Source organism: Cinclus cinclus, chromosome 1 (genome assembly GCF_963662255.1).
Source record: "Cinclus cinclus chromosome 1, bCinCin1.1, whole genome shotgun sequence".
In the NCBI taxonomy this organism is placed as follows: Eukaryota; Metazoa; Chordata; class Aves; order Passeriformes; family Cinclidae; genus Cinclus; species Cinclus cinclus.
Window position 1 is genome coordinate 118,375,133 of NC_085046.1, and position 23,486 is coordinate 118,398,618.

Genomic DNA, 23,486 nt, shown 5'->3' on the forward strand with positions numbered 1-23,486 from the left:
ACTTTCCAACTATAGTGTGTTTTTCATTGAAATATGGTTTAAAATGGAAAACAAACTGTGAGCAGATGAAATATATGTGTGTGTGTGTGTATATATATATGTTAGAAGAGTTTGATTCTTGCCTTAAGATCACTTGAATTATGAATATTTTATAATGCCGTATGTTGTCATCTGTAGATAGAAAAGAATTCTGGATAGATTGATTAAAAACCAGATTAATATCTGGGTGTCATGCACTATTTTGTGTTTGGATACTGATTAGGGTTTGATGTTTTAGTTTACATTGCCATTTTGCACATGTAAAATCTGTTCTGTTGATATTAGTCTTAAATAGATTTTTTTCTGTGTGTCAGGCAGTTCAAAACTATGAATTATGAACAGATGCAGTTCAAGGTATGGGAATAGTGTCAGCAGAAAAGGTATACTGTTCTGAGAGTTGCTGAAAGAATCTAAATGTACACTGAAAGAAAAGGCAGAGTAGAAATAGAGAGTCTGAAGAGAATATTGTCAATTGCCTGTAAAAAGTCAGTGAAAGTGAAGACAACAAGCCTTAATGAAATATGGTTCCTGTGTACAGGGTATTGAAGAAATCTGATTTTTTAAGCTTGATTCTTAATATTGGGGTTTTTCCACAGATAAATATATCTACAATATGCATACACATATAAATATAGTTACATACCCAGGGAATTGTTTGACCAAGATTTTTCTCCAAAATAAATTGAAAAATTATATTTTCTTCTGTTGACTCTTGTAGCTTTTGGATATTTTTGTAATAGCAAAATCTTTATAACTCTGAGTGTGACTAGGTGTACCAGATGAGAACAGAGATATAGTATGCTGCATTAGAAAATTTGTTGTCTTTCCTCTAAAATCAGGATGGGAAAGTCTAGACTTAAATGAGTCAAAGGAAAATTTACCAATGACCTCACTAAGTCAAAATACTACACAGCAATGGGTAAAGTAAATCATGATGAATTTATACAGTAGAAATACTTTAGAGCGATTAATAGTCTTGTACGGTTATGAAGCATTCTTTACTGAGACTAAATAACTGCAACAAATAAAAAAAAAAGCTGTTACAAGTAGCTGTATCCCATTGTACAGGATTTTGTCAGGATTATTTTTTTCTAGAAATGGAGCATTTGTCTCTGTTTCTTCTTTGTGAAGTACATTCCCTGCTTCAAAAACACTCAAATTTAATCATCAATTCCACTGTACCTTTCAATGGGCACATGAATTTTTAAGTCTGTTCAAAAGAAGCATGTGGATTTTAATTTATTTTCAAGAAGAAATAAAGGTATTCAAATAAATGCTCATAGTCACTCAATCTGTGTCTAATCTAACAGATTTGCTGGATAACAGCAATTCATAGAGATCCACTGTTAGAAACAGTGGCCAAAAGGTATTTTGAGCTGTTCCTGTCTTCATGCTGTGTTCCTTCCTTCTGCCCTATGCTTGCTTTTCAGGCTCTCTGGTATGCATCAAATAACTTTCATGCCATCTCCTAAACATCTCTAGTTCTCTGTCTTTATCCCAGATAGAGGGGTGATATCACGTCACTCCTCTCAAATGTGTGCCTACTGCAAGTTCAGTGCTTGTTAGTCCTTAGGTTGTCCCGTTAGAGGGACAAAGAGGAAGCTGGGCATTCTGAACTATTCGGTCTCCCATCAAACAAGGAAATATTTTATATATCCATGAGACAGCTGGAGTCAAGGATCTGTCCTTGTAGGCTGAGGGACACTTAATAATATTTTTCAGTTGGTAAGACTGACTCTCAAGCTACTGAAGTCTAGAAACGGTGTGCGGGAGTACATCTTTGCCTACAAAGGAGGTAGAATTAGGGTGTGCTTAGTGCAACTGGACATTCATAAATGTATGGCACTACATGGGATTGATTCTAAGCATGCTGAAAGAGGAGACTGATGTCATTGAAAGGCCATTCTGTCATCATTGAGAGTTCAAATTGATTGTGGGATGTTCCTGACGATTAGAAAAATGCAAATATCTCATGTATTTTATGGAAGGGCAATCTCATCAGTATGACTTCACCCTCTGCAAGGATTATTGAGCAAACTTTCCTGGAAGGTGTTCCTAGTCACAAGGAGGAAAATGTGATTTGTAACATCAAGCATGGATTTATGAGACCATATATGTCTGATCACATCAACACAGTTGTCCTCTTAGGTGAAATAACTGGCCCTGTAACCAAAAAAACAGTGATGGATGTTTCATACCATGACTTTAGCAAATTCTTTGTCAGCTTCTCATAGTATCCTTATAACTCAGTTAATAAGATATGGACTCAAAAAGTGGACAAGATGATGTATAGAAAGTTGACTCAAGTGGTGGATTCAAGGCATTGTGACTAGCAGTGCAAAGTCCAATTGGAAAATCTATCTTTAATAGATAGGCATGCTCAGGGGAGTGGTACTGAGATTGAAGCCATTTAAAAGAATTTCCTAATGCCTTGAATGATGATATAGAATTTCTCTTAGGTTTGTAGGCAAGACCAAATGGTGGGAAGTGGTTGGTATTCTGCATAGCAAAACTGCTGTTCATTTCAAGGAATGGGCTGAGAGTTCAACGCAGGCAAATTCAAAATCCTCCATCTTGGATGGAATAACCCTGAGCAATAATGTAAACTGGAATATGTGTGTCTATAAAGTAGCTTTGCAGAAAAAGATGTAGTATGCTGATGGACAAGGACTTGGAATACAAACTAGCTGTGGCTGTGTGCTCATGCAGTGCTGAAGGTGACCTGCATACCAGGCTGCAGTAGCAAGATTATGTGATTGTTTTTGAGGTGGCATCTGGAGTACATCGTGAGAAGCAGTGGTGTACTGGAGCAAGTCCTGTGGAGGTCCTAGATGATGATGGGGTTGGAGCATGTGATAGACAAGAACAAGCTGAAAGAAATTGGTTTGGTCAGACTGAAGAAATGAAAGCTTGCGGGAGATTTCATTGTGACCATTAACTAGGATGTTGGAGAATGGATGATAAGACATAGTCAGATTTGTCTTCTCATGGGTGTTTAGGGAAAGGACAAGAGGAAACAAAAATTTTACTGCAAGGGTAGTGCAACACTGGAACAGGTTGTCCAAAGAGGCTGTGGAATCGCCATCATGGGCTATATTTAAAACTGAACTGAGTAGTCTGAGCACCCTAACCTTAATGGACCAGTCTAGGGTGCCAGGTTGGGCTAGAAGTCTTTCAGAGGTCCTTTTCAGCCTAATTATCCTCTGCTTCCATGCTTTGCTGTTTATGTACTTCAATTTTTTTTTCTATAACACTGATTTATTTAGACCTTAATTAATCTTATCGTTTTCATTACTTATAGCTGCAGTTAGTTGTCTGCAACTTGTTGAAAATACTTTGTGCATTTGAACTGCATTTTGTTTTAATTACTGTCACAGAAGTTGGTTTCAGACATGTAACTTTTTGCCATATCTTATAGCTATATTTTATAGATAGATATAATCTGTATATAAAGACTAATATTCTAAATATTATTTTGACATTTTTTTCTTTCTGGTTCATGCCATAATCAGAGGGTACAATATATCCCTTCAGCTACACAGATCAGCAAGCATGTTTAGAAGGAATTCTGTCCAAATGTACACACCATATTCCATTTGTTTTGTATCTTCAGCTTCTACCTCTTGTACTTCTTTTTTCCCAAAGTATCTCCAAAGAGGTAGTAAGGACTCATCTGAGAAACAGAAAGTTTTGGACCTGCTGAGACCTAGAGATTTACTCTCAGATTTGTGTTTAAATTAAAAGAACAAATCCCCACACAAAGAATCTAAAAAGCACCGCCCCAAAATTGCCAAAACAAACCCAAAATTTAATGGACTCCATCAGCTCTTTTATGTTCTATTTCAGAGTTTCTGTCTTTGACTGTTTGCTTCAAATGATACAGAACTTGTATGTTTATTCAGAGCTGTTACTTCGTACGAATCTTTGGGAACATGAGGGTATTTGATTTATTTAATTAGGAAATTAATTTTTTCCTTTAAGAGAATGATGTTGACTGCAGTGTAGATGTTATTCCAGCGCAAATGTCTATTCCTTTTGCTTTCAACTTTTTTACCGGAAAGATACCTGCACTCTCTTCTGCCTGTTATGATCTCAGGTGCACCTGAAACACACAAACAAGTGTTAATATCTAATCCACCTGACCCCTTGTTTGGTGTGTGTAAAACCAGAGTTAAGCAGAAGCTGCTGCTGCTGTTGTCTGGCAAGGAAGAAGCCTGGAGCTAGGGGTGTTTGTGTGTAAATAAATGAAATGTTTAAATGATCACATTCTGTATCTGAAGAAAAACAAATTTGGAAGTTTCAAACTAGTTTGTAAAACAGACTTTTTTGTTTCCCAGCTAGCTACTTTTAGGCAAAGTAGATTGATCTCTTTTCCACCTCCATATTATATGAGATCACAGATGATCATTTCATGCTGCTTCAATTCAGCATTCTCACCACATCCCATATGCAAGTACAATGTTGTATGCTTCTAGTTGCTCGGTCAGTCTAGGACTGTAGGCCTTCTTTCTTTTAGCCTTTTACTATCCAGATACTATGTAAACCAGTTTGGATTTATTATCAAAGAACTCAAATCTGAATGCTATTACAGGATTTAAATGCATAAGTAATTTTATGCTCAATTATATTATACATATTTTTGTTCTTTGAGATGTAAGATGGTCATACAATGCATTAATGAAATGTTAGATTTAATAAGCAACTGATCTGATTCTGTCTGCAGATCATGCATTGAAAGGACTTGCAGGGGGTAGATAAAACCAGTACTGATCTTGTACCATCAGTAGAAAATAAAGGTGTGCTGATTTGTGGCAGAATTCATAATACAATTGTGAATGAATCTAATGTGCATTTATGGCCAGGGCACACCACCAGAAAATCAAAAATACTGACAAGTGTGTCTGTCCAGTTTCCTAAGATGATATGGTGAAATCTCAGCTCCATAAAGGGAAACTCTACATCTTTCAATACAAATGCTACAATGTAGATGTAATAAATCTTCCGAATTGTAGAGATATAATTTCAAGAGGATATATAATATATAACACTGTAATAAATTATCAAATAACAGAGATGCGGTTGCGGTGGGTAATGTGATAAAGAGATTTGAAATTACTGATCTGATTCTGTGGAATGAGTGAGTGTAATAAAGAAAGTTGAAGGTCAGAGTCTAATGAAAGGATTTTGCTAAGTGTGTAATGACACATGCACGTAAATGATTAATGATGGACTTCATGCATACAGAGGGGGATCGCATATTTGAAAAGATTCCTAAGATGGATCATATGGTGTTTGTACACGTCTGAATGCTTCCAATTAAGCCATTCATTTGAAGATTACCAGTGCTTGTTGATCCTACAGCTAAGATACAAGTTTATATTTTGAAAAAATCTCTAAGTAAGAAGAAAATGAACTTGAAATAACAAACACATTCCACGTGATGCTATTAAATAGATGTTGTTTCAGTATCTATTCGTTATTTGAAAGACTAGGTAAGTAGGAAGATCTATGTCTTCTCTAGAAGTAATAAAAATTTCAGTCAGTTCTAATTGTGTTTAACTTCTCCCACTGTTTTGCTTCCTCAGAATCAGCCAAATCATTGTATTGAAACATTGAAACAAATTGTATTGAAATAATTCATGACGGTATATCTATTCTAGTATCTTTTCACTGAAGTATAAAATGGTTCAGTAAAACACAGCTGACTGTACAGGAGCATGCAAATTTCCGTGGTTTTGACTGATTTCCCATTATCCATCTAGTGAGCTGCAATCCAAGCTTCCTGTGTTTGTGAGACATTTCTCTGAAATCAGCAACCAGGTCACTGTCATGAGCAAGTGTCCCTACTTTTCAAGAACCAAGAGTCTTGAGACTCTTTTTTTCCTGATGTGTGTTGGTCCATATACTTGGCAGTTGTTGATCCTGAAAGCTCCATAGCTGTCAAGTAAAACTTACATTTGTTTCATCCAGCTTCTGTACCATGACAAATTTTGCTTCAAAAGCATATGGTTTCTCTAAAATCCTTTTTTATTTTGAAAAATGTGTTTTGTTTCAAACGGATATCAAATTCTAGCTTGTAGAAATTTTCTGCAACCTGGAAGCTTCAAGGTTTTGTCATCTTTTTATATGGTTTTACTACATTAAATTGTTGCCTGTTTGTATTCTGGTGATTCTGTGAGATTTTTATTTTTTTTGGTGGTAAGTTCAGCATAAACATAGAAAAATCTGTCATACTGCTAGTGAGTGATGCTGTAGAATATAGTGTTGGCACACAGAAAGGTGATAGTAAGGTGACTGCAAAAGGCCTCAAAATGAGCATGTGATCTCAATGTAAAACAAAGGTGGGTGAAAACAGAGAGAACTCCTTAGAGAATTTTTTTACTAGTTTATTAAAAAATTATATTTGCAGTTAGTAATAATTTTGAAAAAATACTAGGTGGAATATTTTGTTTTCTCTAAATAAGAAAAAAATAGGATGAGCAATGCTGAAGTTGTGCTGTTTAATTTGTATATGCTATGGTCTGTGAATGGAATCAATTTTTGTTACACAAGAATTAATGTAACTTTTAATTGACTTAGCAGTTCTTAAACCAGGGAATTATAAAATAGCGTTTGAAATTTGTAAGTATCAACAAACATTACAAGCTGCTCATCTGAGTAGAGACTACTCATAATTTAATACCTTAAAGCCTGTATGTATGTGCTAGGAACCACTATATCTCATTATTTCCATTGTCCTGTGAAGGAAATACATTACTTGCCTTTTTGAACACAGAGCAGAACAAGATTCTGACGTTCCCACTTGCTTCTCTCTTCCCTTCTCCTTATTGAGAGTTCTTGTGTCCCTTTCCTTCTATTCTTATCTCTGTAGGTCTTTTTTAATGTCTCTTTTGTCTTCTGTCTTTGAGAATGTCTGTAATTGAAGTCTGAATATGTTAGCTTCCCTAATAGCCAGGTTCCTGAGTGGGTGTTAGAGATGAGGCTATCCTCTGGCTTGTCAGACGCTCTACAGATGTCTGTTGTGAAGATGAGTTGGTTTATGTCTACAGGAGGTACAACCCTGTTATTTGTGACAGAATGACTTCAACGTAACTTTGTCCCATTTCTTTTCTCTGGAAAAGGTGACTATTGACTTTCCTCCATAAGGGAAAGTTGAAGTTGATCCAAAGTGGAGCAGATTGTATATTCACACAGAGGGAAGTCAGCATTAAGGCAAATTTCAATACTAAGTTGTTTAAGACATTTTGTAACAGCTACCAGACTTGATGTCTGAGCATGATTTCCCCATACCATCATGAAAGCACTCTGAAGTTCTAAATTATCATGAAACCACCTTTTTAGTGCTATCTGTAGGAGTCTGTAAGTTACCTTCTTAGCATGTAGTGAAAATGATGTTTATAAGCATAGATTAGTTGACAGCTGTCAAAATAGTAAACAGAATTTTGAAGCAGGCCAGGATATATTGGATATTTTAAGCTTTTCTTTGAATTTACTTTTAAGTGAGTGGTCATCAAGTGGTAAATCATGGTTGGTAAAAATGCAACTAGTCCTTTCTGGTGAAAAGGTGGACTGGACATCATCATCTTCACACTAGCATGCCTATGCTGTGTCCAATGGAGACAACCCAACAGTTTCATTTTGTGGCAAAAACAGTGACTCACTTACCTCTGAACCCTCGCAAAAAGAACATATTAAGCTGAAGTTCTAGAAATAGCATTGTAGTTGTTTTCATTTCTGCAAATTGCTCAAAATGTTCACGTTGTTCAAAGAAGCTCTGTTCATTTTGTGTCCTACATATCTCAGATACTCTCCTCTTCATTGTCGGTAAACTTAGCTTAGCAGTTGAGATACTGTCATTTTAAAATTAAAGGTTTTGGTAATAGATAATGAGCAGCAAATTGTAAACTCAGGTCTGTGCTTCCCAAAGGCTGAGTTTGTTTAAGTAGTGAAATGAAGATTAGAGGCTGTAACATGAATGATAAGGACTTACTTTACTTTACTGTTTTTATGAACTGTGTTATCTACACTTTATGATTTTTGGAAAAGAAAAAGGTTGTTTTAAAAGCTGTATCTAAAATATTTTTTTTCTTCTTGATAAAATAACTAGCAAAGCAAAAATACCTGTCACTCATTTTTGTTTTGAATTTTTTTCTTATTGACCCCTAGCCCACACAATTATATTTTGTTGTAAATGAAATACCATCATGTGCAGTAGTTTAAATAATTTTTTGTTGCATTAGTTTTAATATTTTCAATTACTAATGTTAATTGTCCTGTTTAACAATTAATTCAGTTACAAGAATAAATCAGGTATGCATTTGTTCTTAGATATTTTTACTTTGCATTGACCAAAGAAAATATTTCCAGCAATTAAAATAAAAGGATAGTTAAGTAATTTCCACCTAAGATGCTTGAGCTTGTGAACTCACTGTGCAGATTTTTTTCTACTGTAGGAGTCTGAACTACCAAATCTAAACTTCATCTATATATCTGTGTATATTTAGTGCCAAGGTCAATAGAGCATCCTAAATGGGATTGGAAGACAAAACCGGAGAACCCTGATTTTGATGAACTAAATCATATTCTTCAGGAGAGCAAAAAGCTTGGAAAAGCCCTTGAGAATCTGTCTCGCAGTAAGTTCATTGATTTTAGTTTTTTAATGTAACCATGCGGCCTGAATTGTAATTTGGAAGTATATATCAGGAAGGTGGTCTTCTATTCAATGAAGACCAAGGTCATTGACATCAGCAGTTACATTCCTGTTGATAAGGTTTACAGATTGTCTGAGATAGTTCAGGAACTCTCCCTGCAATATTTTTTATTTTTTTATAACGTTAGTTTTCTACCAGTTTAGTGAGCTGAATTAGCTCATAAAGAGATTGACACAAGAGGCTGGTTTACTGAAAATAGTGGGAACATACAGCAGGGAGATTGCTCCTTTGTGTGGTAGTTAAATGGGATTAACCTTTGTAAAACCTTAACCTTATTGGTGGAGTTCAGACCTGTTATTGAAAAACATTTAGCTATTTTGTATTCTTGATTTCTTTGACTTCCTAGTTTTCAAAACAAAATATTTTAAAGCATCTCAAATAAATACTCAGAAACATTTATTTCATAATAAACCCCATGTATTACTCCTTAAACACTCATGTAATTGACAGCTCTAAGGCTTACTGGATATGAATAGCTGCTTTTTTATTGCTTTTTTATCCCCCCCTTTCCTTTTGTTTTCTTTCCTGTAGAAGAGAATTCTGAAATACATTTGTGGGAGCAAATACTACTAACAATTTTTAAAGTATGAAATGATGACAAGTGCTCTCTGCTATGCTACATGAAAACTAGGTGTGGCATGATCTGGGAGATATTTTTTGAGAAAGTATTATTTCTTCTGTCATTACATTTTATCCCTGGAGTTCTTGATTCACTGGCGAATTAACAGATAGAGAGGTCAGAGACAGAGCTGAATGAGGAAGGGAAGATTTGTTTTGCAAGGAATTTTGAAATTCATCATTTTTCCAAATTGTCCCAAATACCCAAAACTAGTTTTCCCAAATCCCACTCTCCCAAAATGTTTTGGGTTGATCACTAAAATTATATTCTGAGCAATTTCAAACTTGTATTATAGTAGTATAGTTACAGAGCTTTTTTGAAATACTTTTCTAGTAAATTAAAAATAAAAATTTCTGCATGTAAGGAGCTAAAGCAGCTGTGGCCAGTGTCTGATTTGCAGCCTCACTGTTGCCTGACTGTGATGGATCTGGGTGTAATTTTCAAGCTTTTCTCCTTCAGAGACTTGTAGCTGAGCTATGCAAAGATACAGAGAAAGGGATACTTATTCACTCTCTTGAGATACAAACCAACCATATGTGAGAGTTCCATAATTAATGCCTGAATCCACTCTTCAATCCTACATCTCTGTCCTTCCTTCAGAATACTGTGAAGTTTCCACTTTTATGTAGGACTATACATATACTTCCTTATACCTAAAATAGATTTTGCAGCATTTTCTACCTCTCCTTGCCCCACAGTTTTCTAACTGAAGTGTAAAGCTCTGCAGCTCTTCTGGGTTCCACACTTAGACTGGGTGAATGTACCTGGTCACCATTGTTGGAGGCTGTTTTTCATGGTTATTTCACTAATGAAACATTCTTCACTGTTTCTTGCTAGTACTTGATGCTTTCTGGTGGTTTGTCACAAAATTTGAATCCCATCCCTCAGATTGCTTTAAAACACTCTCAGCCTGATAATGAGTTCACTTTCATGAATGTGCTCTCTATTTCTTCATCCAGATCATTAATGGAAATATTGTCAGACCTCTTCATGATCCCATTTCAGATCTGACAACCAGCCCTTGAAAGCTGCTCAGTAAGTGTTTTTCTTCCCACCAGATGTTTTTCTACCTTGCAGTGTTTTCACGTAGATTGTAATTCCCAAACTTTTTTTAAACTGAAGTATCATCTAGGATAGTAAACAGTCTTATATTTTGCATCTACTTCTTCCTCTTATCCACTAGGCAAATTTCCCAGTTGAGAATGCAATTAGAATAATTTGATGCGATTCATTCTTGATATATTCATGTCAGCTCATTCTTATTGCCTTTTTATTCCATTAGATGTTGATACATTTATTTAACACTTTGGTCTATGATTCTTGCTGTTGTCTGATTTAGACTTGGTGTTTAGTAGTTCCCTACATCTTCCCTTTTTCTTTTTCAAAGATATGTGTTTGCCCTTTTCTGTCCTCTCTGTTCCTGAAAGACAGTTGCTAATGGATTAGAGGTTTCTTCAGCTAGTTAAATGCTCTAGAGTGAATTTCACAAGTGTCTGCTAACTTGAATCTATCTAAATCACTAGCATATCTTTCAGCTTCCCTTGTCAGGCTTGCAGTTTTTTTCTCTTAAAACCACCACTGTTAAGCACCTGGTTGCAGTTGATTTTTTCTTTTTTTTTCTTTTTTTTTTTTTTTTTGGTGAAGACTGAAGCAGGGAAAGTATTGAACACTGGGAATTCTTTATATCATCTCTTATTTGCCTTTCTTCTCTTTGATGTAATAGTTCTGTATTTTAATTTGTTCTTATTTTCTAGTTAGTTACTCTACACTTTAACCTTTTTTTCTTATTGGTATCACTTAAACACTTGCATCAGATTAATTCTAAGATGTATGTCCTTGTTTCCAGGTTTTGTACTTCTGATTTTCACTTCATTTCAAGAAATAAAAAAAATCTTTGCTATTGTTTCTTAAATTTCAGCATGATATTAAAAATCAAAATGAAAAATGGAAAAATTTTGTAAATAGAAAAAGGTAAAATTTTGAAAATAATTTTATTGTTCTTGCAGAGATAGAATGTAGATTGCACATAAGAAAAATCTTAGGGGGGCTTCAATGAATAGAGGGTCTAGGGCTTTAAAATATAAGGTGCATGAAACTCATTCTGTGCTGTACCCAAGAAAATTCACCCATGTGGTGAATTTTAAAAAAAGCGTCACACGATCCCACATCTACCTCTCCTGATTCTTCTTTTGGGCAGGCTAGTTAATGCTTTTGTCCCTACAAGCATGCCATGAATTTAATGCTGCATTTGATACTGATCTTATTTTGAAGTGCTGTGGGACACACACTGTATTCAACAGCTGAGTACACAAATAATAAAAATGTATTAATGGCTTTTTACAGCACCCTCTCTTTTTTTTCCTTTAGTATTTTAACAGCAAAGAGTAACACATGAAATGAAATGTTTGAAGTTAAATTAATTTTCCACCAAGTCCTGGAATTTGTTTACATTTTAAAGATAAGTTTTGGATCTTTTAGTGAGTTTCCATGACTTCATTGCCTGTTAGGTAGTTGACATAACCTGTGAATTAAATTCTCGTTTCTATTGCTTAATATGATGTGCAGTCTAGATACCTGCTTTGAGACAAACTTGTGCACTTCATGCAAAATTAGAATTGCCTTTAAGATTTGGAAGGTGAGACTTGAGCACTTAGATGTTTGGTCTCTTCTGTATTCAATTTCAGTGATTTAAAACTGAACTTGCTGTTATTTGTACCCTTTCTCCCAGCCGCCATCAAGAGTAAGTAATTCTGAGCTTTAGTAGGTCTGAGAAACCAGCAAGTGACCTCACACACAGAGGTAAAAGTATCTGAGGAGTTTTGAGAGTCTGGAGAAGATTATTGTTGTAGTTATGGTCCAAGTGTGGTGGAGCTTGCTTATTTAAGTATATAATTTTTCCGAGGCTTACCCACATTGGAGAGCTGGATTATGTTTGCTTCTTCAGTCAGCTGCATGTCACTGAACTGAATTTGAAACTATCAAGTCGTCTATAAAGCAGCTTACAGGAATATACTGCATTTCCCTTGTGCATATTTAATTTTGTTTTATTGCAAAGTCTCCTGCCTTTATTGCTGTCATCCTTCTTCCTGTGCTGACATTAAGGAAGAAAAGCTCCATCCTGTTTCAAATGTATGCTCTTATATTTCACTTTCTGGCCTGTTTGCCTTTAAACAGAATTAAAATCTGTATAGCTAAGGCTCTTGCTAATGCATATGCCTTTGTCGTTCCCTCATTTTCTGAGGATGGAAAAAGTAGATAGCAAGGTATAGAAACCACTGAATTTTGAGACTTTTGAGTAGGGGGAAATTGAGGACTAAATCAGTGAGATCATGCTGCAATTACGTAGAAATCTGCATACTTGATGAACAACTTTGCATCTTTTAAATAAACAGTTAAGGATTAGGGTGCATATTGAAAATATGTGCATGTTGAAGGTGCTGGTAACTGCATTTGATGAAAAAATATCTTCTGCTGTGAGATGGGTACTCTTTCATAACCACAAATAGACTTTTAGTGAATATAACTGACATTTTGTTACTAGTGTTTGAATCCTTGTTTAGGCCAGATGTACACTTCAGACTAGAGAGGAGGAAACAAATTTATCATGCTTTGAATTCAGTTAACATTGTAAAGTCAAAAAATGCTAGTAAGTTAGCATTAACCAAAACTATTCAATAATGAATCCAAGTCAGTTTCAGGGAATCCCAGAAATGATGGTGTCTTTGTATAACCAAAAGGAGAAAAATCCTCTTTTGTTTCTTACTTTTCAAGGGGAGTAATCAGTAAACAATCAGTAAATGAGAAAACCATGGTTTTCTATCTAGTAGGAGATATTGCTGGAAATCATAATAAATTATGGAATCACAGAATTCGGAGTAAGGTTGGAAGGGACCTCTAGAAGGCGTCTGGTGCATCACTACTGCTCAAGCAGGCTGACCTAGAGCTCTTGACCTATCAAGGCTCTTCAATACCTTCAAGAATGAAAGCTCTCCAAGTCCCTTCAGAGTATCTCAAACAGTTATTTACCATAATGTTAGAATCAGTTGTTGTTTCTAATTATGTTAAGAAAGGCAAGCATGATCTTATTTCTTTAAAAAAATATAAAATAGTAAAATATTAAAAGTGTATGTTCTGTTTGTATTTTACAGGGAAAGAATATAAGTAACAAGAGTAAAAATCTTATAACTAGGAGGGTAGAACAAGTTCCAAGCAAAATCACAATATGTTAACAGACTGCTAAAATCATATCCTCAGTTTTGTGGATGGACCTGCGAGTGTGTGGGATGTGAGAAGATTTATATATACATCATGAACTACTTGAATTCATTTAGTAGTCTCTGACAATCACCTTAGAATGGGGTTTCATTTAGAAGCTTCTACACTGTAGGAAACTATTAATGATTTACATTCCAGTCACGGAAAATGAACTTCAATTGAGTGCCACTAAGATTTACTGAAGCCAGACATTTCTGATGGTGGTGATCATGATGATGTAACTGTGAATGCACATCTTCAGGACACATAACTAGACTTCTGTCAGTTGCCTTATGAGGGGCATTGTTTTAGGACATAACATGTTAATATTTTTTTTTCAATTGTGTATAGTTGATCTGAAATTGATGTAGAGTCTGTAAAGATGACTTCCTTGTTATCAGTTGATCATCTAGCCCTAAATGTGTTCTGCTAACTGAACCACAAAACTAGTCATCATGTAGAGGATTTTTCCCTTCTTCTCTTCAGTCTGAACTTTAAATTCATGTTATTCTTGTGTGAGATCAATGCTTGTGATTTATTTTGAGATCAGTGTTTTTAGATAAAATTATCTTCTTTAAAGGTTTGATTGAGCTTATCTCAGCACTACAGCTGTTATCTGATACTGCCTTTGCTCATAAAATCCACTTGCTTATAGTATGATGCAGGAGCAATAATACAAAATAATATTTTCAGAGATTAAAAGAGGAGCAATATGAGCATAAATATTACTCTTCAATTATAAAATGGGGCTTTTATGGACAGGAGATCACTGCTACTTTAGTTAAAAGTATATTTTTCCTGAAGATGTTTTAATCAACTTTTTGAAGGTACTTGCCATTCTGATCCAATTCCCCTGAATTTCTGGACTAGTTTCTTTTAGAGTTACCTTGTCCTATTTTTTAGTATTTGGCTTGCTAAAAGTTTCTCTAATACTACTGCAAAACTGGGATTTGTGTGACTGATGTCTTGGGTATGGAACTTTTCTAGTTCTTAGTACAAGGGGGTTGGAATCTGTGGGGCAACTGAATGTGAGCTGTGACTCTGTCCTTAGCTACTGAATGCTGTGGGCTACCCATCTTAACCCACCTATTGCAGTGTACACCTTCCACTAGAGTTCTGTGGTTTTGATTATTCTCTTCTGAGATGACCTTGGCCTAGGAGGGTTTCTGGGACATAACATTTGTTGGGTACTTTGCATTTTTTTTCTCTGTGTTTCCATAATTCATTAGTCACTAAACCTAATCCTGGAACCTGTATTCTCCATTGGAGCCATTCAGAAATTTGGATGCAGATATTCTGCAAGTCTAAAGCAGAGATTATTTTGCTAGGGAGTATTTTTAAAATCTTTTTAAAAGCCAATATGAGGAGAAGGGATTAAATCCATATTTTCTAGATAGTAACTGTGAGATGTATATTGTGCTCCTGTGTTGATGTGTGGTGCCTTGAAGATGACAGTTTATCTTGTTTTAATATGGCCAAGTGTTAGGAGGAATGTTATCCTTGTTCAAGATGGATACCACTACAGAAAGTTTAAAGTTGCCTAATAATATAAGGAAATAACGCCCCTCATTGGTAAAAACTCTGAGGTTTCATTTCAACATGCCTTCACAGAAAATCTCTGAGTTACTACTGGAGGAAATATGTCTAATTTTGAAAGCATTAAAATGACTGTCTGTAAGTAAAGGAATATTATAAGAATGTCTGGTATGACAGTCAATGAAAAACGTATTTTTAAGTTCCTACACAGAAATGAGTGAGATTTTTAGGTTTTTATGTAGTTTTTCTGGGGGAGGAGGGCTTTGTTTGGTGCAGAGTAACCATTTAATCCAAGAAAAGTGTGAAATAGTTTCAGTTTTCCTTGTTTTCAATGCATGGTTCATACAGGTACAGGGACTAGAACATACAGTGCTGCCTGCTGCAGTATGGCACAAGATTTTGCCATGGGAGATGCAAGTATATCTAAGATGGCCTGTTCCACCAGTAAGAAGAGCGTAAGCTTCCCCTGAGAATTTGGAGAATGCATTGGGGCAGTGTACTGCTGGACCATTGATACATGATACAGTATTTTTGTGTTTGTGCTCAAAGTTGCAGGATTAATAATGGTAGAATAAGAATGCTGTTTCTGTCCTGAAGTTTGTTACAGAATCTGTGATATGCACTATGAGGTTGACAGTCCAGCCATCCAGAAGTTCCCTGGCCTAGACTGATCCTGAGAATGAATTTTGTGAAGTTAGTCTGAGTTGTATTGAGGTTGTCTTAGTATGTCTAAACTTTGAATATCAAAAGCCACGTGTCAAATCCAGAAAGCTTTGTTTGGCAGGTAGGAAAACTGGTTTATGGAAGCTCTGTGGCCATCTTCTGGATGTTCAGGAAAATGCATAAATATTTCCTTCAATATTGAGTTAAAAAAAGGTAGTCAGTCTGGCATGCATTAAAGTAGTAGCATCTTATTTTCTTATGGTTGGGTGCACACAAGTCTTCTCAGGTGTACATTGTGCCTTTAGAAAAATGAACATCTTAAAAAAGCCTCTCAACAAATTTTTATTTTGTGTTGTTTCTTCCTGTAGTTATTTAAGGACCACAGAAAAAAGCAAAAGTGGTTGATATCGCTGAAGTTACAAAACTTTAATTCTTACCAGAACACCAGATCTGTAATTTCAGATGTGTATAGCATATGAAAATACTGTCAGATTTTAAGCTACTGTAAAGCTGATCAGGAATAATGCAGCAGTAACACATTTTATGCCTTGCCATGTCATAGAATCATAGAATGGTTTGAGTTGGAAAGGACCTTAATGATCATTTAGTTTCACCCCTTTCCTTGAGCCTGGAATACTTTTCACTAGATCAAGTTGCTCCAGGCTCTACATAACCTGGGAACATTTCCAGGGATGGATATCCACAACTTCTCTGCGCAACCTGTTCCAATGTTTCACCATCCTCACAATAAAGAATTTCTTCCTAGTATCTAATCTAAACATAGCCTCTTTTAGTTTGAAGCTGTTATGCCTTGTCCTAACACTACATGCCCTTGTAAAAAAGTCCCTCTACAGCTTTTGGTAGCCCCATTTTAGGTATAAGGTGCTATAAGGTCTCCCCAGAACCTTCTCCAGCCTAAACAACCCCAACTCTCTCTTCTTACAGGAGCTGCTCCAGCCCTCTGAGCACTTTCATGACCCTTCTCTGGACTTGCTCCAGCAGATCCATGCCCTTCTATTTTGGTGGCTTCAGAGCTGGCCAGGTGGGGTCCAACAAGAGTGGAGTAGATGCAGAGAATCACCTCCCACACTGCTTTTGATGCAGCCCAGGATGTGGTTGGTATTCTGGGCTGCAGGTGCACACTGCAGAGTAATGTCAAGCTTCTTGCTTACTGACACTTAGAGGTCTTTCTGCCCAGGGCTGCTCTCAGTCCATTCTCTGCCCAGCCTGTACTTGAGCTTGAGAGTGCTCTGACCCAGGTGTAGGACCTTGCATTTGGCCTTGTTGAACTTCCATGAGGTTGGCACAGCCGCCCTACCTCTCGGGCCTGCCAGGGTCCCACTGGATGGCATCCCTTCCCTCCAGCATGTCAACTGCAGCACACAGCTGGGTGTCATCAGCAAATGTGCAGAGGGTGCACTTGACACCACTGTCCATGTTACTAATCAAGATAATAAACATCACTTATTCCAATACTGTCCCCTGAGGAATGCCACTCACCACAGGTTTCCACTTTGACACTGAGCTGCTGATCACAGTTTTTTGGAGTGTGGTCATCCAGCAATAACCCTCTGAATGATCCACCTATTAAAGCCATGTCTCTCTAGATTAGAGACAAGGATGTTGCATGGGACGGTGTCAAATGCCTTGCACAAGTTCATGTAGATGATGTCAGTTGCTCTTTTTCAAAAAGACCTGAAGTGATGTGGTGCCTTTTGTTTTGAAAATTAATTTTATGCTGTTGAATTGAGAACATCAAAGTCTAAAAGTCTCTTTTCAAAGAGAAATAATATCACTGAATGAAGACATTAGTACTGGATAAATAAAACTCTTCTGCTAAGAAGTGCATATGCAAAAGGCATTTTAAAGACTCATTGAATTGTTGGTAAGAATGTTCAGTTTTCTTTAAAAAGAAAGTTCATTTCTTGGTAAGCTAGAAATGAAGCAGAATGTCCTAAGCAGAAAACCTATACTGTGAAAGATACTAATTCTAGACTCAGAAGGATTTCATTTTATTAAAATATAATTTTAATAATAAATAACAAAAATGTTTTGAGAGGTGGCTTTTACGTCAAAGAAGATGCTGTAATGCTGTATTGATCTACATCTTTATTTCTCCATACTTTCCATTGTGCTGCTGCAGATTATCATAGGGATAGAAGACTGGGAGCAGAAATCTAAGATAACCATATAAAGAATGGTTTTAATAATCCATGCTAATTTTAAGAGGCATGACAAACAACTGATTTGGTACTTGAAATATAAACAATCTGTAAGGTAAATGGCTAATACAGCATGAAATACACTTTATAGGCAATCTGATTAAAGTAGACATGATAATAGTAATTAAAATATAATAAATATTAATAATTACATTGTTGTTAGATTGTTTGTTATATGTATTTCATATAATCATAGTATGCCAAGCCTTTCTTGCAATCAGACAGTACATTGTTCTTCTAGTCCTCTTCAAAATCCAAGATAGTGACAGAATGAGTGTTCCAGTTGAGAGCGGCTGTACTAGCATTAATAGTCCCTCTGCAGATTTGTTGCTGATCAGAGATGGCAGTAGTTGTGGCTGTGGAGCATTTTTGAAGGAGTATGAAAACACGTTCATACCAATTATTTCATTGTACAGCACCCTTACAGCACAGAGGGTTGTTACATCCTAAAGTAGAAACAAGTGCCCTGAATATGTCTGTGTAATTCACCAGACAACTGAGTGGGCTGGATACTTGTGATGCCTGATCAAATTTCAGCACCAGTAATTACTTGTAAAAGGGAGGATTTTTTTAAAGACATGAAATTGTCAGCTAGCTATCTAAATTACCATGGTAGACCTTGGGCATGAGCCTGATGGTGGAAAACAAACTTCTCACCCCTTTAGTTGGAATGGTTAGTAAGAGTGGTTGGTCTGTTGTATAGCTGTCAATCACATTATGATATAAAATTATGGCAAATGTCTTTGAGAAACAGCTTCTGTCAGACAAAAGGTAAAGCTTACTCCTTTGTTTCTGGAGTATTTGCCTTTGACATCAGAAGACCTCTCCCAAAAAAGGCAGGAGAGCAGTTTTAGCAGTTCTCTTCTTATCTGCCATTAGGTATCTTGCAGCAGGGCAATCATGATGCAGCTTTAAAACATTAATTTTCTACATTCATCATTGTGCTGAGTCAGGCTTTAAATGCTCTAAGTTGGGGGAAGTCAGAAATAGTAGTTCAGAGTTACTTTTATTCTAACAAAGCCATAGAATTTAAGGTTGAATAAACTAGATGTGTCAGTTTTTGTGGTGTTGAGAGGGTTTTTTTTTGTGATTAGGATTAAGTTTTGATGGGAAAGGTTACATTCTGAAGAAGTGACTGAAGTGACTAAACTGTCAGATTAAAAGTTTGTGTAGGACATTTTGGCTATGCCTATGAGTGTTTTGCTTAAAACTGCAATGTTGTTTCCATTTAGTAGTTTCGTGGAATGGGCTTTCCCTTTGCCTCTAGTGTTCTCTGATTTTTATAATGCTGTTTTCCTATTTAGAATATATAAAAGATAAATGAGAACAATTATAGAAAGTGCAGAGAGCATAATCAATTGTTTTTTGTCATCTATACAAAGAAGTGAAAAAAGAGTTTTCTTTTTGAAAAATGCTGATGTCTGGATACTAGCAATTACATGAACTGGAGATAGCAACGATTGTTATCACTTCTTTATAGAAATTCAGATGTTTTATATTGTCAGTGTATTACTTGAAAATAAAATAACTGATAGTAACCTATTTGATTACTGAAAAGTTATGAGTCTGCTAAGGGTTAAGAAATTAACGTAAATCCTAAATAATCCTGTACAATAATTATGACTATCTCTAGGTTTTTTCTCAGGACTTGGGATCAAGGCTTCTTTGGTTGGGTATTTTTTTAATGTTATGGTAAATATGCAAGAATTTTAATTGTTTGAGGAGGTACTTTGTGAAAACTACTACATATTATTCCACCTGACATCTGCGCCCAAAAAATGTTGTCACTATTGGGATTTTCTGTCTACTGCACACAGGGTGCAAATCCCCCTCCTCTCAAAGTCAGCCAAGACATTCTGTGAGTTTGGCAGTTGTAAAGAAAATTGTTTAAGAGTTGGGCACACACTTAACTGTGGTGCAGAAGTGTCTTGGAATTAAATAGGAGCTTTTATATCCAAATTTTTTTGGGGTTATTTATTCTAGTATCTGCTAATGGAGTTGTGTTATCAGTGACTAAAAGAGTACTGTTAATATTAATGAGGCTCAAGACATAACAAAAAGGCCTGTGTGACTGACATGGTAAATACCACCTCCAGAGGAATCACTGTGCTAAGATTGCTGTAGCAAGCTCCTTAAAAAGTTTCTTCCCCAGAATCCTTTTTCTTTTTTCTTGTTGTCACATTAGAGAGAGAGAGAGCTAAAACGAGTTTGCAGGTTTAATTCTGTGATTGCAAAGATCAAAGATTTCTAAATTTATAAAATTTTATTTTGGCAATGTCCTCAGAAGCTGTTAATTCTCTGCATGCTTGTCTGAAAAATACAGTTCATTTTAGTGTCTTGGTACTGTTTCAGATTTAGTAAAGAAGAGATTTGAAGCATTCTGGTCAACTCAATTACTCAGTTCAGTCTCTTCTCTAAATTTTGAGTAACTTCTAGGGAGCAATAGGACTTACACAAAGCATTTTACTAAAAGCATACTCATTTTGATTATGGATGTTTTAAAATTTTATGTCTTATATGAAGTTTAATCAGAGAGGTTGGTAGAGCTTTTTGGGTGAAGCATATAGTAGTGCCTACTGTTTTTTCCATTTGCTGCTTAGTACTTTTAGTACTGATCTTTGATAGGCAACATAGGCAATTGGGTAGTAAAAACTCATCATTTAGCATTTTTTGGAATAGATTTTTGGAAATGACAGGATTGCCTTTTATATTTTCTTTTACCATACTTGAAAATATATTTTTTTAAGGGGTAAGTCAACACATTATAAAATCGCCCTTATGTCCACTCCCAAGTTACAAAGACTCATTCACAGGGATATGTGAAAGCAGAACAAAAGGGTAACAACCTTCAATATGGGGAAATAAGCCTGTATCAAAATCAAATACACTATATTAACATTATGGGAAATTGCTGAGAAAAAGTAGTTTGACTGTTTAGAGAGTGTATGTGGTTGTAGAGTGGGTTGACCTTGGTTATGCAAAATGCATCCATGTGATGGAGAGCTGGTTGATGGTAGCCAGCTTTTCAAAGATGAGGTGAAAAGAAGCTTGAATTAGGTTTTTATTACCTTCAAGAGTACAATTATCTTCTCTCTAGAAGACGTCCATTTGGGATTGAAGAAATTCATAACATCTTAAAGTCTAGTTGATGCAACCTGGTTATTATACTAGATGGGCATTAGTGTTGTGTCTGGGCTAAATAATAGTCTGAAGTTATTAAAAACTGGTTCATTGTACTGAGGGATAGAAGGATTAGTCAAAACGGATCTTTTTCAATTTAATCCCTTTTAGACCTACTGAATTACTGTAAATATTTATTTGACTCCTGCCATATTTTTTATGTGTTGATGAGGTCTTTAAATTATAATTTCAGTGCTCTTAGCACTTTGTTCCTTTAAAAACAGAATTTTATGTAAGGAATTAATCTAAACTGAGAATTAGCTAAATAGAGTTAATAATGAAAAGCACAATAAAAAACCCCGAAGAATTCATGTAGTTGGGGTATACCAAATAGTATAGATTTTTATATATATATATGCTTACATATTAGCTTATACTACTGTACTCTTCAGTGTGATTTTAGAAAGAGTAACTCTACTCATCTGATAATTCATATTTTGCAATATCAGCTCTTGTATTTCGTCAAAGATGGTGTTTTGATAACATGATACGAGTTAGAAAACAATTTTCAAGTATGTGTTCTTCCTACGTATGGATACTTTATTTATTTTCACCACCAGGAGAAGTTTTTCTTTGGTTTTTGAAGTTCTAATCTGGAAATGTTTCTTATCAAATCTCATAAAAATCTAGGAGATGCCTGCTTCCAATCTATCAGAATTTTTAACATGGTAGCAAATGATGACTTAAGCACTCCTCCTGATATACTGATGTTTGTAATAATTTAAAAATTCTGAGACCAACTCTACATATTTAAAGTGCTACAGAATAGAAATAATTGAAACACGACATGATGGAAGCAAGCAAAGGAAAGCCTTGGGCAGGCATCTGCAGAAAAGATGAGCAAATATACAAGTTTTTGGTCAGAGGATGTAGGAAACATTTTGCATTCTATTGAGAAATTTTACTTTATTCACTGAAGTTCCATCTGGTTTTATAGGATCATTTCTACTTTGTATTGTGAAAAAAGAGAGATGTCCATATTGTCCTGTAATTGCAGCATAATGTGTTATGCATGCTGGTCAAGGTGAGATTTGCATAATAAGGTGTCCATTGGTTGATCTGATATTCCTGATTTAATTTTAGAAAGCACACAGAAGTATGCTCAATTTTGTTGTCACTTTACTGGCACATCTGCCATTTTCATTTCCATCATTTTTTGAAAAGTCATTTTGATAATATTGCAGCTGAGGAAAATGAAGAGTGTATTATTTCCAGGTAATTTCACTAATGGAACAAAATATGGTACATTGTATGGTACAGCAGCATGCAGAGAATTGTACGTATAGATTTTGGACCTTACTTTTATTTACCGTAGTAAAAGACATGTATAGAAAGCATTTTTTTAAATTTTATTTTAATCTGTTTTGTTTTCAGGCATTGCTATTTCTGATGAACTTGATAAGGTAAGACTGATAAAAGATGTCTAATGAACAGTAGAGACAGATGATTGTTATAAGGCACATGCTACTGTCCTGGCATACATGTGTCTGTTCTGTTGGGTTCAGAGGAAGTTTGGGTATGGAAGGCTATATGGTAAGTACAGTATGTGTGGATACATTAAGATCTTGACCAAGGATGGGCTGTCAAATATGGAAAAAAAAGTCACTGAGTTTAAGAGTCTCTTACTGAGACCATGGGAATACTTTTGATCTTGACACCATCTTTTCTTAATATAGTCTGTTGGATTACTTTGTGTACTTTTGGAAGCATTTAGCCTTAAATACCTTTTATTCATGAAATTGAATTCTGCAATCATATGATTTTTGAGAATATTTAGAAATTATTTTTACTGCCCAGATTTACTCAGGAATGTGCAAGGCATGAAGATCAGTCTTTGCCTCCTTGCTGAATGCAAAAATGGTCTCTTCTGTTCTGGCCATTTTTGATACCTTACATGGTTAACACAAATTTTAATTCTAGACGTAATGAATTCTACGTTAAAAGAATAATCAAGCTAGGTTTATTTAAATACTTACAGAAACAGAACCAATTTTTCTTCCCTATTCTCAGCAGTGAGCAGCAGTATGCTTCTAGTGCCAAACAACTTGCACTGTGTTCTTGGTGTGAAACCATTGCTGTCAGGAAAATGAATTCAAAAGGTATATATAAGACACAGAAATAATGCCTAATATAGAACAATAATTTTTTAATAACTTCTGCTTCTTCTGGTAGAAGGCGGACACAAATCCTTCTGATACAAGTGCATATAAAACATGCTGTGTTCTCCAAGGCAGGCCAGTTAGGTAAGACAGATAAATAAAT

At 35.5% G+C, this 23,486-nt stretch overlaps 1 protein-coding gene across 1 annotated transcript in view; it reads left to right on the forward strand.

Moving 5' to 3' along the window:
- The window catches only part of C1H8orf34 (chromosome 1 C8orf34 homolog), a 139,658-nt gene that overhangs the window by 24,766 nt on the left and 91,406 nt on the right, over nucleotides 1–23,486 (forward strand). Inside the window, exons 4-5 of the mRNA XM_062502207.1 lie at nucleotides 8,544–8,672; nucleotides 22,599–22,627. Coding sequence (XP_062358191.1) covers nucleotides 8,544–8,672; nucleotides 22,599–22,627 — 158 coding nt within the window. The remainder of the gene's footprint in view (nucleotides 1–8,543; nucleotides 8,673–22,598; nucleotides 22,628–23,486) is intronic.